Here is a 15,187-nt window from a genome sequence, read left to right as displayed (position 1 = left end):
GTATCCATTCATCAGTTGATGGACATTTAGCCTCTTTCCATCATTTGGCTGTTGTTGAAAGTGCTGCTATAAACACTGGGGTGCACGTGCTCCTTTGAATCAGCACGGAGTCTTTCTTTTGTGGACCCAAAGAGGAAAATGGATCTTTTCGTGTTCTGGTACAGTGCATGCTGATTTTTCTGCAGACCTGTGGTGTGATTGCATTTCGTTGCTACTGTTTCTGGCAGATCTTGTATCCTTCGGGACATCGAAACCCTGATTGTCCCTTCCAGGTGCCATCGGTGTTCTGATTGATTTCTTCTGGGCTCTTTGCATCTCCTTAGACCTGTGATGTCCACTGTGGGTTGTGGAGTAATCGCAAGGCCTAGCTGAATCACTAATCCCGCCAAACTGTGAATAAGTGAGATTTAATTTTATCACTTTGGGAATTCATGACATTTTTAAAAGGTACTCATGCCTGTAAAGTTTGGGAGCGCCCATCTTAGAAACATTAGCTTGAAGAAAACAATTTATTAAAATTGTATATAAGGAATTTTGATGAGATTCAATAGCCATAATATTCGTTTTAAGTTTGTTCTTGGAAATAATATTTCAGACAATGTCTCTTCAATTCATGAAAAGCTATATTATTTTCTTATCACCGGTACATTCTAGAGTGTATTGATTATAATTAGATTATAATTAAATGCCTTGTATACTTAGATATTTTACTAAATAAATACTATAATGTAGGGCAGAATGCTTATTAATTTTTTTAATGTTTATTTTTGAGAGAGAGAGAGAGAGAGGGAGAGAGAGACAGATAGAGCATGAGTAGGGGAGGGGCAGAGAGAGAAGCAGGCTTCAGGCTCTGAGCTGTCAGCACAGAGCCTGACGTGGGGCTTGAACTCATGAACTGTGAGACCATGACCTAAGCCAAAGTTGGACACTTAACTGACAGAGCCACCCAGGCGCCCTGGGCAGAATGCTTATTAGAGTAGCCACGTGTGAAACCTCTTTTTGCCATTGTTAGTTAAATTTATTATTTTATTTACCTAATTTTTTAGAAATGATTTTGATTGAAAACTTATAAAATCATAATTTAAATTAAGTAGGTGTTTATTTTACATCATCATTAAATTTTTGTACTTGTCTTTCTGTATCAATATGCCTTAGCTTTTAATAATATCATCTCAGGATTTACAGAACTCTGGCTTGCACAAGGGTTTAGGTTTGGTGAAGTGTCAAGATGTGAAAAAGGGGGAGATTATATAGCAAAATGTTGCTTACGTGTAATTGGATGTGTCACTAAACATGCTTCTAAAGATTTCAGATTTCGCAATCAAATTATCCATCCATTAAGGAGAATACAGAGCAAGGGTTCTGAACCCTGGCTTTGCAAAAATAGTCATCAATGACAGTTCTTTAAAATACAGGTGATTGGGTCATACCCCAATCCTACCAGATTAGAATCTCTGGGGACAGAGGTCCAGGAGTTGGTTTTTGTTTTTGTTTTTGTTTTTAAAAGCACTGAAGTAGCTTCAGATTTGGCAACCACAGATACAGCAGCAAGCTACAAGTGAAAAAAAGTATTTGTGTGATTTTCCCCTAATACTTCGCATCCACGAAGGCTTTTAAAAAATACTTTTACACCACTAGCTAATGAATATTTAGACTTTGCTTTTTATGAAATAAGCTTCTATTATGTTCTATGTTGAGGCTGAATAAGGTCTTAATGCTGCACTTACCTAATTTTTTATAATGCTTTTCAATAATGCAGTTTCTTCTCACAAATGATTAGCAAGAAGCAAGACTCACAAAGAATCAGACTGAAAGTGTTTAGAGCAGTATCAGGCAGCTCTAGGGAGTTATTAGAGGCAGGCAGGTGGAGAAGTTTTGTTCATAGGAATCTGTCAGCTCCTGGGAGCCAAGCTGATTTCTTGGCCTTGTGTATGACCTTTCTGCTTCCATCAACTTGAAAGTGCTATGTTCTGTTTTTGTTGCCGTGGAACCTTGGTAAATTCATGAATTGATGAATAATTTGGAATCAACATTTTATTGCTACTGTTCAGTGTCTAAGAATGAGCCGATCTTTTGAGGCCAAGGGAACTTGTCTCAGCTTCAGAGAATATTGTGTGTTACATGGTATTTTGTTAGGGATCACATGCACTTTTCTACAGTGGGCTCTCCAAGTGACTCAATTCTCCATTTTCCTGAGTATTCTTTGATATTTTCCCACACTGGTTATTAGTTACATCAGAAGAAATAAAAGGAAACAGCTAATTTGATACATCTTTGTTTCCCACTTAAGAAAACGTGGGTATGGATTTGCTGTGTTCATCTTTTAGTCCTTTTTCTTTTCCTGAATTATTTCTCTTATGTATGCCTCCTCATTGTCTTCTCGTGTATTTTAATCAAGAGCTGAAGACTTTTTGTCCATCTTGGTTTCAAGACCTGAGCACATGTGTAGGGTCGTAACGGAACATGTGGGTTTGAATTCTGGACTTGGCACTCACCTGGCTACCCACTGGCCGTGGGATCCTGGGCACATCACTTAAACTCTTTGGGCTTCAGTTTTCTTTCTTTTTTTTTTTTTTTTTTTTTTTAATATTTTTTAAATGTTTATTCATTTTTGAGAGACAGAGAGAGACAGAGCACAAGTGGGGGAGGGGCAGAGAGAGAGGGAGACACAGAACCCGAAGCAGGCTCAACTCAGGGTTCGAACTCACGAGCCGTGAGATCGTGACCTGCGCTGAAGTTGGACGCTCAACTGACTGAGCCACCCAGAGGCCCCTGGACTTTGGTTTTCTCATCTGTAAAAGGAGGATAATAATAGCTCCTACCTCATAGCATTATTTTGAGCATTAAATAAGTTAACGCATGAAAGAATGTATAGCAAGGCCTGGCACATCCCATCTGCAGTATTATCATTAGATGTTGTTGTTATAGTCCATTGATATTTAAAAAATTTTTGTCCCAAAACGGCCATTCTCCTGGCATGCTAATACATTTATTAGTGCATTAATATGTAAATTAACAGGGTTTCCTTAAGAAGCGCTCACCCCAAGAAGCTGAAATTCTTCGTCAGCTGTACATCAAGTCTTTTCCCGACCTGTATCGCTTCAGTATTCAGAACTTAGAACACAAGATGGAGATACCTGAGGCCTTTGTGATCATGCAGAGCATTGACATGCTTCAAGGGCTGATCCCTCCAAAGGTAAATTGCTCAACTTTCTAGAAATTCCCCTCTTATTAACTGAGCCGTGTTGTGCAGAGAGTGTAGTATTTGAAACTGGCTCTCTTAGAGCTATGGATGGGGGAATGTTTCAAACGTCCCCCTGCACCGTTTTTATTTTTCTCATTACTTTTCTCCCCAAGTAAGTCACGGGTTTGTAATTTAGTGGCAAGTTCACAGTCATCTGATAAACATCCAGATTTATTTTGGGCGCTGACTTGGTATTGAGATAAATTCTGTATGTTTCCAGTTTTACTCATCTTTTCCTTGTTCTTGTCTTGGGAAAAGGTATTGTCCCTTTGACATTTTTTATTATTTTTATTGAAACCTCAAAGCACAATTTAGGCTTGAGAATTGAGTGACTAAAACAAAAAGTTTCTTCCGTGCCCAGGAGCAAGGTGTGGAGGTCACCCCAGAGCACCTGGGGAGACTGTATGTCTTCTCCCTCATGTGGAGCATCGGGGCCGTGCTGGAATTGGAGGGCCGACGCCGGGTGGAGCACTGGCTGCGTTCTCAGGAAGCGCTGACCTTGGATTTGCCGCCTCTAGCGGGGACCGATGACACCATGTTTGACTATCATGTCTCGTCCAGTGGTGAGGACACTTGCTTCCGTTCCTACCTAACACACGGGAGCAGGTTTTTCCACTGGCTAATGTTTACATAGCTTTATTTTTCTAAATGGTAATTAAAACATACGCTGTGAAATTAAAAGGGAAATCTTTATGTGTGATGAAACCTGATTGTTTCTTTTTCAAAACTTTATTTCATTTGTGTCCCAGATGCGTATCTTCCCCTTGTGAGGTATATTATTTACTAAACTTTTAATGAATTAAAAACAAATTAGAGGGGCTCCTGGATGGTTCAGTCGGTTGAGCGTCCGACTTCGGCTCAGGTCATGATCTCGCAGTCTGTGAGTTCGAGCCCTGCGTTGGGCTCCGTGCTGACAGCTCAGAGCCTGGAGCCTGTTTCAGATTCTGTGTCTCCTCTCTCTGATCCTCCCCCATTCATGCTCTGTCTCTCTCTGTCTCAAAAATAAATGTTAAGAAAAAATTTTAAAAAAATTAGAAAAGAAAAATCTCCGAATCAGATCTATTTCAGTCATTTGTATAATATAATCAGAAATTTACATAAAGATTACAAAGTGTGAAGTATATTTTTACTAAATGTGTTTATCTATGTCTATAGATCTATCCAGATATACCTTAAGTTTATTTATATGTGCATATATAAAGTACATCTATATAAAACATGTATATATATATACACAATATTTCTGTATCTTTTATTTTTGGTTCTATAATTAAAGGAAGTATGTAATGAAAAACTTATGAGATTAGATATTTTAAGTGGTTTTAGGTACATACTACTATCACTATATTCTTTTTTATTTTTTATTTTTATTAAAAAATTTTTTTTTTTTTAAATTTTTTTTTTTCCAACGTTTTTTATTTATTTTTGGGACAGAGAGAGACAGAGCATGAACAGGGGAGGGGCAGAGAGAGAGGGAGACACAGAATCGGAAACAGGCTCCAGGCTCCGAGCCATCAGCCCAGAGCCTGACGCGGGGCTCGAACTCACGGACCGCGAGATCGTGACCTGGCTGAAGTCGGACGCTTAACCGACTGCGCCACCCAGGCGCCCCCAATTTAAAAATTTTTTTAATGTTTGTTTATTTTTGAGAGAGAGAAAGAGACTGAACGTGAGTGGGGGAGGGGCAGAGAGAGGGGAGACAGAATCTGAAGCGGGCTCCAGGCTCTGAGCTGTCAGCACAGAGCTCAACGCGGGGCTGGAACTCACAGACCGTGAGATCAGGACCTGAGCCGAAGTCGGACGCTTAACCAACCGAGCCACCTAGGCATCCCAACTGTGTTCTTTTTGAATGTTTATTTATTTTTGAGAGAGAGAATGAGAGTGAGCGTGGGAGGGACAGAGAGAGAGGAGAGAGCGAGAATCCCGAGCAGGCTCTGTGCCGTCAGCACCAAACCCCATGTAGGGCTCGAACCCGTGAACTGTGAGATCATGACCTGAGCTGAAACCTAGAGTCTGACACTTAACCGACTGAGCCACCCAGTCCCTTATCACTGTATTCTTAATTTTTATTCAGACATTATTGAAAACTGACATATCTAGAAAGAAAATTCCAAGACACTTCTTAATATTTCCTAATATTACCACTTTGGAATTGTTCCTTGGGAAATTCTGACTCGGCTAACACATACTTAAATACTACGTAGAGATACCATTCTAATCATTTTATTTTACGGGGAGATTTTGAAAGATGCTTTATGAGATGTCCAGGACATCTGCTCGTGACAGTTAGGAATTAAGTCATTAATAGGCGTATGAATATGTGAATGTTCTGTGTGCACCTCAGGTCAGTGGCTTCACTGGAACACGTGTACCGAGGAGTATGTGTATCCACCTGACGTCACTCCAGAATACGGCTCCATCCTGGTACCAAATGTCGACAACGTGAGGACCGACTTCCTAATCAAAACCATCGCTAAACAGGGCAAGGTACGGCTCTTTAACTTAATTGTTAACAATAGCACATTTTCAAACGTCCCTTGAAAACACAAGGCATCTTGCATTTATCTTAGAATGCTTTAGGTTGCTGTCCAGAGGAAATGAAAATAGGACCCAAATGGATATACTACTTTTATTATTCTCCACTGACAGCCGTAGAGTTGCCTGGTTCCAATTCATGAGCAAGTAATTTGTTCTCACATGTTAGTTGAGAGACAGTGAATTTTGACTCGTTTGTCCAAAGAGACATTCTTCTCTTCTGATAATTGTGTTAGTTTGCCAGGGCTGCCCAAATAAATCACCACAGGCTGGGTGGCTTAAACGACAGACCTTTCTTTCCTCGTAGTTCTGGAGGCTTGGAGTCCAAGGTTAAGGTGCTGGCGGGTTTAGTTTCCCCGGGGGCCTCTCTCCTTGGCTCGCAGCTGGCTGCCTTCTCTGTGGTCTTTATCTGTGCTCATCCCTCCTGTTACCTGTGTATCCAGACTTCCTCCTCTTCTACAGAGGCTGGTTAGATTGAACTAGGGCCCACCTTAATGGCCTCATTTTAACCTCATCATCTCTTTAAAGGCCCTCTCTGCAAATACAGTCACATTCTGAGGCCCTGGGTATTAGGGCTTCGACGTGTGAATTTGGAGAGGGGGAGCACGATGTAGCCCATAATCATTTTACTGCATTCCTTGGGTTTCTTTCTCAACTTCTCTTTTAGGCCGTGCTGTTAATTGGGGAGCAAGGAACAGCCAAAACAGTCATTCTCAAAGGATTTATGTCAAAATACGATTCTGAAGGTCACATAACCAAGAGTCTGAATTTTTCTTCTGCAACCACCCCACTGATGTTTCAGGTACTGGCTCTTTGGTATTGCTCGTTAAGACCAAGTTTGTGATAAAGTTTGGAGGCTCCACTCTCTTCCCTGGGAAGCCTGTGCCCATTGACTTCATCTGCACTTTTTCCCAGCCGTGATAAGTCCCCTACATATGCCTTCCATTATCTGTATTATTTACCTGCGATAGAATCTCCCCCTAGTTGAGTTATACTGTATAATCTTAAATTGTGGAGAAATAAAAAGCTTATACAGGGAGTTAAACGCCTCAGTACTGTTTAAAATATGTAAAGAAAGCCTGTGAACATGTAAAACCCAAAACTGAAAGGAATATCATTCATTCCTCCATCCAAACCTGCTTCCTCTCCCTAGTGTCTGCTCTTCTGTCGTTGTTACTATTATTCTAGCCTCTAGGCTAGATACACCGGTCGTCTTTGATGGGTCTCTCTTGAATCAAGGTCTGAAAATGTAGCTATGGAAATACTTTTCACATCTCCTTCTTTCTCTTCATTCTCCCTGCCCACCTCTCCATAATTCACATTCTCAGGGTCCACACCGGGGTATTAGTGTGGAAAGATCTCCGACTGGTGCAAGTCTAATTCTCTTCCAGTCTTGCTTTCGTTCCTCGTCTGATCTCCAGTCCCGACATTGCTGATTTATTTTGTTGTATCCTGACTTAACATTACACCACGGCTCCCATTATCAATTGCAGGAATAAATCGTAGAGTTAGCACATTCAAGATTTTACCCTACTGTATTATTGAGGAGTAATAGAAAAAAAAATCCCTCAAATTTGCTTTGCTTCTGTGAACAACACTGCCAAGAACGACTGGGATCCCAGTGGTGGCCTGGTGGTTTTGCTCTGGTCCTAAGTTGTTTAAGACCCTGTGGAAACTGGGGAGAGAATCCTATGTGTCAACTCATGCGTGGGTTGTTTTCAAATCATCCCTCATATCTGTTAGAACATTAATACATAAATAAAAAGGATGCATTTCATAACTTGAAGATGGAAGGGGAATTTTTAGGAGAATTCCCACCCGAAGAACTTTGGTCTTGATTAACTTTGTCGTGCTGTGGTTGTTGGAATTAAAATATCAAAGAGCAATGAAAATTGTTGACAGCCTGCCTGGCTACATCCTGACCTTTTATCCCTTCATGTAATTGGTGACTGGAGAGCGCCAATAAACTAAGACCATTGATTAAGTTTCTAAATAAGACTGTCAACTGTTTTCTGCTCCTGTTAGAGATGGAATTTCCAATACCTGCTAGCCCTCTGTCAGATGAATACCATTTACCGTGTCGTGATGGGAAGGAATGTCTGCATGGAAGGTCAGCCTGAAACTGCAAAGACTGAGCTGTGATATTTTCGTGTTTGGGGAATAGCACGTTAAATTACCCTAGGCTGGCAAGATGCTAATGTTATACATATTCCTTTGTTACTGACATTATGCACATTCCCTTGGTATTGTCTCACATTTGAAGAACTTTTGTTAGTTTTACTTTAGGAGAGCATCCCCTTAAAGGCTTTAATTATAACTTCTTTGCGGATGCAGGTTTTCAAACATTAAATGAAAGTGTGATTCTTTCCGCCTATTATGTTGGGTAATTATCAATTCACATTTCTTGAGACTGGAGTAAATCTTTAGGGCTGTAATGTAATTCTGACAGTAACTACCTGGAGTTACTGAGGCTTTACAGGCAAAGGGCTCAGTCCCCCCCAGACCTTCCCTCACTTCGGGTATCAGCCACCTGCCTCAGTTTCCAGGCCACCAGCCTTTCCGAACACCTGGCTCAAAGTTCAGCGGTTCCTATGACTCTCTCTCCGTAATTCACCAGAATGACTCTCAGAATTTAGGAAAGTGCTGTGCTAATGATTACAGTTTTATTATAAAAGATATGAATCAGGATCAGCCACAAGAAGAGATGCATTGAGGCAATGGTTGGGAGGGTCCCGGCCAAAACCTTCTTGTGTCCTCAGCATGTGTTGTCTTTCAGGCACATCCAAGTGCGTCCCCAACTGGTAAGCTCACCTGAACGACACTGTCCAGAGCTCTGTCGGGCTTCATGACGTAGGCGTGACTGATGGAATCATTGGCCATGTGATTGAACTCAGTCTCCAAGCCCCCTCCCCTCCCAAAATATCCACTGATGTCATGTGGTCCAAATCACCAACCCTCAAATCACACAGTTGGCCTTTTGGGCAAGAGTAGACTGAGGGGACCCGCCATGAACAACAGATTCTTATTACTCGGGGAATTGCAGGTGTTTAAAGGCTCCCTCCTAGGAACCAGGGACAAAGGCCAGCCAAATCATTTAGTATGTAACAAGACCCTGTCACTGTATTTTTACTAGTAACTCTTGGTGTTATTTACTCCTTCAGGGTGATAAAGATCTGTAGGCTTTATCACGAGACATTTATTAATTCCCTGGAAAAAAGGCATATGTTATCTAGAAAGCAACCTGTTTGTTGATATCAAAATTCATAAACGATGTAATAGATTTCTAGAAGTTGCACCACATTGGAATGTAATAATTAGGACAATAATAGGCAGGCTTTTAGAACACAAATATGTGTGTTCTTTCAGGTCCCTTAGCTGATTCCCAGCTACGTTAGCCCAATTCCCTCCGACCCCGATGTCAAGCTGTCATCGATAGTTCACTGTTTCTTTTCCTGCTCAGAAGCATCATAGGATCATGTAGTCTGCTCAGTGCCTGTTGACTGCTGAGTATCCAAGCTTTCTACTAAGCTAGACTCATTAATTTTAGAAAGTTTCAATTACCTAACCTGCTATAATTAACTTTCTCACTGTAATTTTCCACCGTTCATGCTAAAGCGAGTTTTGAGGGAGATGAGCATCTTTCTGGGTATCTTCTGCTTACCTGGATCCAAACGCAACTGAAATTGTAGACGAGAAAATAGATACTGTGCGTCCCTCCTGTGTTACCATGATAGCACACGGTCCAGTCGAGGCCACACGTCTGTTGCTTGACAGGTTATCTTCATTTATGGTTTCTTTTATTTTCCCCAAGGTGTCACATGCACAGCTTTTGTCAGTGTTTGACTATATGTCCGTCTTCATCTAGAACAGTCTAGTTTACTTCCATTGGCTTGGATTAATAAGTAATGGCATCCCTGTAACTATCGAAAGTGTATAGTTTGGGCAAAAGTTGTACGATGCCCTGATCTTTTTGGCGAAGGCAATTCAGTGAGTCTTTTAAGAGAGAGATCTCAATTTTTTCCCCAACAAATATTATTTTAAGTGTTTTCTTTCTGTTTTAGAGGTAATCTACACATACCTTTAAAAAGTTAAACAACACAGGAAGTTAAGAAGAAAGTTTCTTTAGAGAATTTCTGAAAAAGTTGATCTTTTCTAAAAATAATCTTAAAATGTTTTGAATATAATTGTCTTTTAAATAGTTGTATGGCACTAGGTTTTCTTTTTAAAAAATGAGACTCATAGAGCCGAGAAAGAAATTCCACATTTTTTTTAAAGACTCAGAACCGCTTTTCCAAATGAAATCCTATGCAGAAGACTAAGCTATGAAACAGGTGACCATAGATTTGCTCTGGTGGAGTTGGAGCTGGACTCCTGAAACCCTTCCCGACTTCATCCTTGCTTCCTGCAGAGGCCCCTATGGTTGTGGAAAATCCTTCTGATTCTTCAGAGCACAGTTTTAAGATGAGTTTCTGGAGTAGAATCATAAGAGATAATATGTGAAAGTATTTTTCCACGGTGAAGGTCTCTAAAAACGTCAGGTTTTACTGTTACTATGAATGTACTCAGTTCGAGGGAGACTGATATACTTGTCTGTGTTCACACAGTTAGCCGATTGCAGAAACTGGTGAGAAACCAGGTCCCCATATGTTCTGTGCTTTTCCAGTTCACCCGTATGCCTCCTTCCAATTGGCTTTTCTTTATCCACATTAATATTCAAATGACTGATTTATCACTTAGTGATCTTGTTTTATTTTTAGCTTCTACTTACCTTTTTATTGTCTTTTCACATTGTTTTAGATATTTTACTTTTCTTTATAATATGCTATTGAGCATTTTACACTTTACTAATGTAAGATTTTTCATTTGCTTTTGGTGATTTATAGTAAAAGGGGAAGATCTTATTCAAGCATTAGATGTCTTTAAAAAAATTTTTTTTTAATGTTTATTTATTTTTGAGAGAGAGAGCACAAGCAGGGGAGAGGCAGAGAGAGAAGGAGACAAAGAATCTGAAGCAGGATCCAGGCTCTGAGCTATGAGCACGGAACGCAATATGGGGCTCGAACTCACAAACCGTGAGATCATGACCTGAGCCGAAGTCGGATGCTTAACCAACCGACACACCCAGACACCCCTCAATAGAAGTCTTAATAAGAACATAAGCTGTCCATTTTAATCTTTTAGCTATAAACAGCAGATATGTAGGCCTAAAATTAAGCATATTTAAAATTTTTTAAATGTTTATTTATTTTTGAGAGAGAGAGAAAGAGCATGAGTGGGGGAGGGGCAGAAAGAAAGAGGGAGACAGAGAATCTGAAGCAGGCTCCAGGCTCTGAGATGTCAGCACAGAGCCCAATGCAGGGCTTGAACTCACAAGCCGTGAGATCATGACTTGAGTTGAAGTCAGATGCTCAACCGACTGAGCCATGCAGGCACCCCAAGCATATTTTATATTTCAATTCAATTGGATGTAATATATATGAAAATGACTTAAATGCTGATATATAGAGTTGCCTGTAAGTGATAATAAAATATCTTTCATCTGTATAATGCATTAAGCTCATGCTGTACTTTGACATATATTATTTATGGATAATACTGTGTTGTGTATATACACACATACACATGTATCTGTAATTTAAATATCTTTATATACACTTCCACTTGTGACTATGCAGGTTATGCAGATTTGTGCTATGTCCTATTACAGAGACAATTGTGTGAATGATAAACCCAAGAATTGGGCAGTGCACAACCTTCTCAACTGTACATTACCCTGCCAATATCTCTTCCAAGGCAGTGTTCCGCCCTCTATCTGGTTGGGGAAATAGACATGTATACAATCAAGTATAACTGATGTGATAAGTGCTACTTATGGTGTAATCTAAAAGTGTTGTGGAGACCAGAGGAGGAAGGAAGTAATTTCTTCAGAAGATTACAGAAATCAATGTAATGAAAAAGCTGACTTTACTTAAGGAAATTCCATACTTATGTCATATTAATATTATATATTTTAGGAATTATAGAGGCTGAACTATTAAGAATTAATTCAAAAAATTGAATTACCCCTAGTTGTAGGGCTCCTAGCTTAGCATGGACACGGGCAGCTTTCTTCACCTGCATTCCCAAGTCTGTCTGGATTTCTAGCCTTCTGGTTTTTATTTCTTAAAATGCTGTTGTCACAACTTGGGCTAGCCCTCGCATGCCATGTGTGAGATAGGCAGACAACAAGAACAGAATCTTTCTAAGATTCCATAGAGTGCTTAAGATGATACCATGCTCACTAGCTCCTCTGATTTCAGAGTAAAGTTTTTGTTTGTTCTCAGACAACAGCATAAACCGCCCTTAGTCCAAGTTCTTGCTAGAGATCTCAATTTTTTTTTTTTTATCAATAGCTGTGTCGAGAGAAGTGACATTTATGGAAGATCATTCATCTAAATCAATTTTTGACAAATTGTGTTTAGCTGATGCTGATGCTGAGAGATTTTTTGGCTCAGAAATGGCTACTCTAGGAATATGTAAATAAGGACCCCTTAACGAACACTAGCCTGTGAGCTGAGCATCACTGTGTGGTATGTGTTTTATTGTTAACTGAATACGAATGAATTACGATGGTGAGGGCCCAGAACAAAGAGACTAAGGGGTCTTTAGAGGTGAGACTGGAGATGTACGTGGGAACATCATGGCACTCCTTGTAAATCACTCCTGGAGAACCGGTGGAGTATTTTACAGGCTGACACTGCCCCTTTAGAAGGCTCATGCTGTCTGCAGAGGGGAGGACAAGATGAAGAGATATGGGTGTTCTCAGAGAGAACTGGGAGATGAGGGCTGGACCAAGTAGAAAAGTTAGAATGGAAGCACACCTGTTGTTGTCTGAGTAGGTGTTGTTAGAAGAGAGGGGTAGGGGCACCTGGGTGGCTTAGTCGGTTGGGCGTCCGACTTTGGCCCAGGTCATGATCTCACGGTCCGTGAGTTCGAGCCCTGCCTCGGGCTCTGTGCTGACAGCTCAGAGCCTGGAGACTGCTTTGGATTGATTCTGTGTCTCCCTCTCTCTCTGCCCCTCCCCCACTCACTCTCTGTCTCTCTCTATCAAAAAATGAATAAACATTAAAAAAAAATTTAGAAAAAAAGAAGAGAGGGGTAGAAGAGAAAGAAGAAAGTTACGGATGACTCCCAGGTTTCTTTTCCTCATTTATCTGTATATCAAATACTTACAAATAAGGATACTGCGCCATATACCTTTCTGGACGCTGAGGTTGTAGTGATGAACAAGACAAACAAAATGTCTTTCCTCTTTACATTCCAGTGGGAGACACAGTACTCAGATAAACAAATATGCCAATTTTTGTTAACTACACCAGGGTCCATCTCACCAAAACAGTGGTTGAAGTGGGAACCCAGGTGAAGGAAATCAGGGAGTGTGTGGGTGGCGAAACACAACAAAGATTATCTGTAGTTCTTTAGACTGATTTTTTGGGGGAGACAGAAAATTCTAGATAAAATTGTAAACCACACAACATAGTATATATGACTTATTAAGAAGTTATCAGGACTGTCTGGAGGAGGCAGAATGGGGGCAGTTTAAGAGTTTGTGACATGAATCCCCCTGAGAAAGACAAATAACTGACCTTGGGAATATCATTGTTCAGGGAGGAGGAGATACATCAAATAGGAGTATGGAAATTAGAAGAGAGAGAATGTATTGATGTTGGATGGGGAAATGTTTGGACGGGACAGTCGGGTCATTGGTGTAGATCCCTGAAATGGGTGCCCATCAGGGGGTGCAGACTTTGGGGTAAGGGGCATTTATGTTGGATATATTGACTTCGTGATGCCAAGTATGGATCCTCCAAGTGCGGAAGTCCAGCTGGAGATACTAGTCCACATATATGGTTTTCCCAAACATTTCCAAATAGTTACGTGATGGAGTAGAACCTACAGTTCTTGTGCTTCCGAACTCTAGGAGGTCTCCTCAAACTCCAGATGCATTAGGTAATGATTTAATGGGTAGCAGTTCTAAAAACAGAAAGGTCTCAACTCCAGGGTCAGAAGCTGCTTCATTTTACTCCCTCTTGTTTTTTTTTTTTGTCAGCTTAGCCTTTTTATGACATATATAGTTTACTAACGATTTCCTGTTATTTTGAAAAAGAAAATAGGGTCACCGTGAAGGGGAAGAAAGTGCAGGTGTGGGATTATTACTCCATATCACTTCACCTATTCCACCTGTGGCTTTTTACCTCTTAGGTGGCACCCAAGACATAAAATCTTTTTTTTTTTTAATGTTTATTTTTGAGAAAGAGAGAGAGAGAGAGAGAGAGCGAACGAGCTTGAGTGGGGGAGGGGCAGAGAGAGAGGGAGACACAGAATCCGAAGCAGGCTCCAGGCTCCGAGCTGTCAGCACAGAGCCCGATGTGGGGCTCGAACTCAAACCGCGAGATCATGACCTGAGTCTGACACTTAACTGAGAGCCACTCAGGCGCCCCAAGACATAAAATCTTCATGTGTTTATGAGGTCTCATTAATAGACAAGGGAATATCTGGAAGGCTCTAGCTTGCCATAGGAAGGTGTCAGGAGATTATGAATCACCTTATACATTTAAATTCATTGAAAAGCAGAGCTAAATTTAGCCAGTTCATTACTTTAAACAGCTTGCTTTTATTTCAGGGAAATAGGAAATTCTTTTTGCCATTGTACTGTTGTTGTGAGAGATTTACTTTGTAATTGAATGAGTTGGGATATATTTATATATCTTTATATTTGGAAATGGTGAAAAAGTGTCATATCTCTTGCCCTTATTCATTAAAATGGTGATGGGAAATTATAATTTGAAATGACCAAACTGCAAAGATTTCCGAGGACAAATATATGACTTTTTGCTTCTATGTTGGCCTTATTTTGTGGTTGTGTCTTGGATTATTGAAGTCGTTTTTAACTAGTTTGCTCTTCATCATGAAATAAGTAAGCTTTTTTGGATAGGAGGAGGATGCATTTTGGGTCAATGTATCTCCACTTTCTCCTACATTTACACACTATCTTTTTTAAATGTTTATTCATTTATTTTGAGAGACAGAAAGAGAGTGAGAGAGCATGCACACCATCTGGGGTGGGGCAGAGAGAGAGGGAGAGAGAATTCCAAGCAGGCTCCACATTGTCAGCCCAGAGCCCATCGCAGGGCTTGATCTCATGAGCCAGGCGATCGTGACCTGAGCTGAAATCAAGAGTCAGATGCTTAACCGACTGAGCCACCCAGGTGCCCCTACATTATCTTTAACGCAACTTAAAATCTTGGATCAGTAAATTGCTACAGTGGTAGGTATGGCACGAGGTCTTCAAGACTGAGCTTCTAGAGCATGAGGACCGTGAAGCCTTTTCTGTTTTATTTGTGTGGTAGTTCTGGTTACTCAGGGCAT

The 15,187-nt window shown here is 40.6% G+C and overlaps 1 protein-coding gene across 2 annotated transcripts in view; it reads left to right on the top strand.

Moving 5' to 3' along the window:
* Window positions 1–15,187, top strand: part of DNAH5 (dynein axonemal heavy chain 5) — a 289,955-nt gene that overhangs the window by 172,603 nt on the left and 102,165 nt on the right. For both annotated transcript variants that reach the window (XM_058715840.1, XM_058715830.1), the window contains exons 44-47: window positions 3,020–3,196; window positions 3,606–3,807; window positions 5,589–5,731; window positions 6,447–6,581. In XM_058715840.1, coding sequence (XP_058571823.1) covers window positions 3,020–3,196; window positions 3,606–3,807; window positions 5,589–5,731; window positions 6,447–6,581 — 657 coding nt within the window. The remainder of the gene's footprint in view (window positions 1–3,019; window positions 3,197–3,605; window positions 3,808–5,588; window positions 5,732–6,446; window positions 6,582–15,187) is intronic.

This window comes from Neofelis nebulosa, chromosome 1 (assembly GCF_028018385.1).
Source record: "Neofelis nebulosa isolate mNeoNeb1 chromosome 1, mNeoNeb1.pri, whole genome shotgun sequence".
Lineage (NCBI taxonomy): Eukaryota > Metazoa > Chordata > Mammalia > Carnivora > Felidae > Neofelis > Neofelis nebulosa.
Note: the sequence above shows the minus strand (reverse complement) of the source record. Positions and strands in the feature narration are given on the sequence as shown.